The 3,639-nt window shown below is 35.0% G+C and overlaps 1 protein-coding gene across 1 annotated transcript in view; it reads left to right on the top strand.

Moving 5' to 3' along the window:
- The window catches only part of LOC106468049 (tyrosine-protein kinase Src42A-like), a 27,425-nt gene that overhangs the window by 18,274 nt on the left and 5,512 nt on the right, over positions 1-3,639 (top strand). The window contains 2 exon segments of the mRNA XM_013928446.2: positions 2,542-2,663; positions 3,125-3,439. Coding sequence (XP_013783900.1) covers positions 2,542-2,663; positions 3,125-3,439 — 437 coding nt within the window.

Genomic DNA, 3,639 nt, shown 5'->3' with positions numbered 1-3,639 from the left:
TCATAAAAATCACTTTTACGTTCAGCAAGGAAGTCTTTGGGATCCATTGTACCTGTATACCATAAAAATTCTGGAATACCTAGTCTTAAGTTTTCTTACCACTATTTTGATTAACAAGGTAGTTATCTTAACTGGGTTTATTAAAATTTTCATATTCCAAAATGGTGATCACTACTTCAGAAATTGTTGTACTTTTCCATAAAAGATTGTTTTGCTGAATATAAAATATAATTTTTTCCATGTTAGAACTTATAAAACTAACATTTAAGTGTCCTTTACAAAAAGTGTGGTTCGTTTATTACAGCTTGTATACAACAAGTGTGAAGTGATTTGTTTTAATTACAGGTCGAAAAGCCAACAACTAGTGACCTTTTGTTTTAATTACAGGTTGAAAAGCCAACAACTAGTGACCTTTTGTTTTAATTACAGGTCGAAAAGCCGACAACTAGTGACCTTTTGTTTTAATTACAGGTCGAAAAGCCGACAACTAGTGACCTTTTGTTTTAATTACAGGTCGAAGAGCCGACTACTAGTGACCTTTTGTTTTAATTACAGGTCGAAAAGCCGACTACTAGTGACCTTTTGTTTTAATTACAGGTCGAAAAGCCGACAACTAGTGACCTTTTGTTTTAATTACAGGTCGAAAAGCCGACTACTAGTGTCCTTTTGTTTTAATTACAGGTCGAAAAGCCGACAACTAGTGACCTTTTGTTTTAATTACAGGTCGAAAAGCCGACTACTAGTGACCTTTTGTTTTAATTACAGGTCGAAAAGCCGACAACTAGTGACCTTTTGTTTTAATTACAGGTCGAAAAGCCGACAACTAGTGACCTCTCCCATAGAACAAGAGATCAGTGGGAAATAGAACGTTCTTCTCTGAAATTTATTAGAAAACTTGGTCAAGGTCAGTTTGGTCAAGTTTGGGAAGGTTTGTGGAACAACACCACACCTGTGGCCATCAAAACCTTGAAACCAGGTAAGTGTGTAGGTGAAGAAAAATGTCAACTAAAATATTACTATAATTACAATATTTAACTTCTGATCAGAGCAAGCTATCTACTCAGAGTGAGACTAAAACATCACACTGATATTAGTTGGTGGAGATAAAAATGCAAGGAACCTGAATATTTTCTAAAACGGTGGTTAACAAATTTGTATCAATAAGCTGTAAACAGTATTACTTGTCAAGAAGTATTTGTCTGATATTGAATTTTTCATATGTTAAAAACATAAATGTATTTGATACGTTAGTAGTATTGTAAAATTATCGACCCAGATGAGTGTTATCGGTAAATATTTGTCTTTGTTTACAAAAATATGTTAATTACTGGCAATTCAGTTTCATGTAAAAACATTCATTTTTAATTATGGATCTCAAGGCCTTCCTTGCTGAACGTAGAAGTTATTTTTATGGTATACAGGTAAAGTGGATCCCAAGGACTTCCTTGCTAAATGTAAAAGTGATTTTTACTGGTATACAGGTACAATGGATCCCAAGGACTTCCTTGCTAAATGTAAAAGTTATTTTTATGGTATACAGGTACAATGGATCCCAAGGACTTCCTTGCTGAACGTAAAAGTGATTTTTATGATATACAGGTACAATGGATCCCAAGGACTTCCTTGCTAAATGTAAAAGTTAATACCTAGTCTTAAGTTGTTGAGGACCAGAATACCTAGTCTTAAGTTGTTGAGGACCAGAATACCTAGTCTTAAGTTGTTGAGGAAGGACTGGAATACCTAGTCTTAAGTTGTTGAGGACCGGAATACCTAGTCTTAAGTTGTTGAGGACAGAAATACCTTGTCTTAAGTTGTTGAGGACAGAAATACCTTGTCTTAAGTTGTTGAGGACCGAAATACCTTGTCTTAAGTTGTTGAGGACCAGAATACCTAGTCTTATGTTGTTGAGAACCTGGAATACCTAGTCTTAAGTTGTTGAAGACCAGAATACCTAGTCTTAATTTGTTGAGGACCGGAATACCTAGTCTTATGTTGAGGACCGAAATACCTCGTCTTAAGTTGTTGAGGACCGAAATACCTTGTCTTAAGTTGTTGAGGACCAGAATACCTAGTCTTCAGTTGTTGAGGACTGGAATACCTAGTCTTAAGTTGTTGAGGACCAGAATACCTAGTCTTAAGTTGTTGAGGACCAGAATACCTAGTCTTAAGTTGTTGAGGACCAGAATACCTAGTCTTAAGTTGTTGAGGACCAGAATACCTAGTCTTAAGTTGTTGAGGACCAGAATACCTAGTCTTAAGTTGTTGAGGACTGGGAATACCTAGTCTTAAGTTGACCATTGCTGTTAGCAACATTTTTTGCTGAGATCTCAATAATATTTCACGAGTTTCAGCCAACTTATAAGAATTAGGTTACTTTTAAATGGTTTAACTATTTCTAGTGATAACACCCGAGGGTAGTAAGGTGTATTTGTGTCTGTGAACAAAGTCAAATAATATATATATATATATACCATTGGAATGCTAGCTTGATAGGCGTCATTGTAAGAATACTGCTGAATAAATACTTTTTGTGACTTGCAGATGGTATTTTGGTAAGATAAAGAGAACCGAAGCAGAGAAAACGCTACTGTTGCCGGAAAATGAACGTGGAGCGTTTCTCGTCAGGGACAGCGAAAGTCGTCATGGTGACTTTTCTCTTTCAGGTATGATCTGTCGGTTTGTCCTCAGTAGGATTTGGAATGAGTATTTTATGAATAATGAAAAAAAAAAAAACTTCCTTAATCGGTGTGACATTACAGAATCATTCCTATAGTATAACTTCATTAATAAAGAATTTAGAATTTCCCCGAGTTTTAGATACAGTCAAAAAACCATTTGAATTAATGAAATTTGCTGTTGAATAAATTATTAAATATCTTTTTACAATACATGTTTTTGTTGCCTCTTTCTATTCCTTTTGTTCAGCTACTAATTATGTGTCTAAGTATTGTTTTATCATAAAAAAATGTTATAATTTGGGCTTAAAGTAACAATAAAATATAATTTGAGGTTAGACCTGTATATTTTGTTCTAAAAATAAGGGTAAAAATTCGTTACTAAGTCAGATGTGTTTAATTGTATTTAGTATAAAATGTGAGATTAAAGAGTTAACTTCTGCTATTAGTTAAAAATGGAGACACCGTCAAGCATTATCGTGTCAGACAGATGGATGAAGGAGGCTTCTTTATTGTTCGTCGTACAACTTTCTGTACGGTTCAGGAACTGGTGGAGCACTACAGCAAAGATTCTGATGGCCTGTGTATAAACCTTCAGCAGCCTTGTATACAGGTTAGTTGTTACCCAGCTGATGAAACGATGCATTCTAACATAAGAATGTAAGAAACGTACGTTTAATTCACTACAGCCACTAGCTATATCGAGTTGAATGTTAGTCTCGCTAAGTGGGAAGCTTGCTCTGATCAGAAGTTAATAAGCAAGGGTACCCAGCTGATGAAACGATGCATTCTAACATAAGAATGTAAGAAACGTACGTTTAATTCACTACAGCCACTAGCTATATCGAGTTGAATGTTAGTCTCGCTAAGTGGGGAGCTTGCTCTGATCAGAAGTTAATATTAAAAACCCGATTATACAACACTTCCGTCATTATGCTACAATCTTTTGAATTTGCCAATAATT

Source organism: Limulus polyphemus, unplaced genomic scaffold (genome assembly GCF_000517525.1).
Source record: "Limulus polyphemus unplaced genomic scaffold, Limulus_polyphemus-2.1.2 Scaffold2849, whole genome shotgun sequence".
Lineage (NCBI taxonomy): Eukaryota > Metazoa > Arthropoda > Merostomata > Xiphosura > Limulidae > Limulus > Limulus polyphemus.
This window is presented reverse-complemented; position numbering and strand designations above follow the sequence as displayed.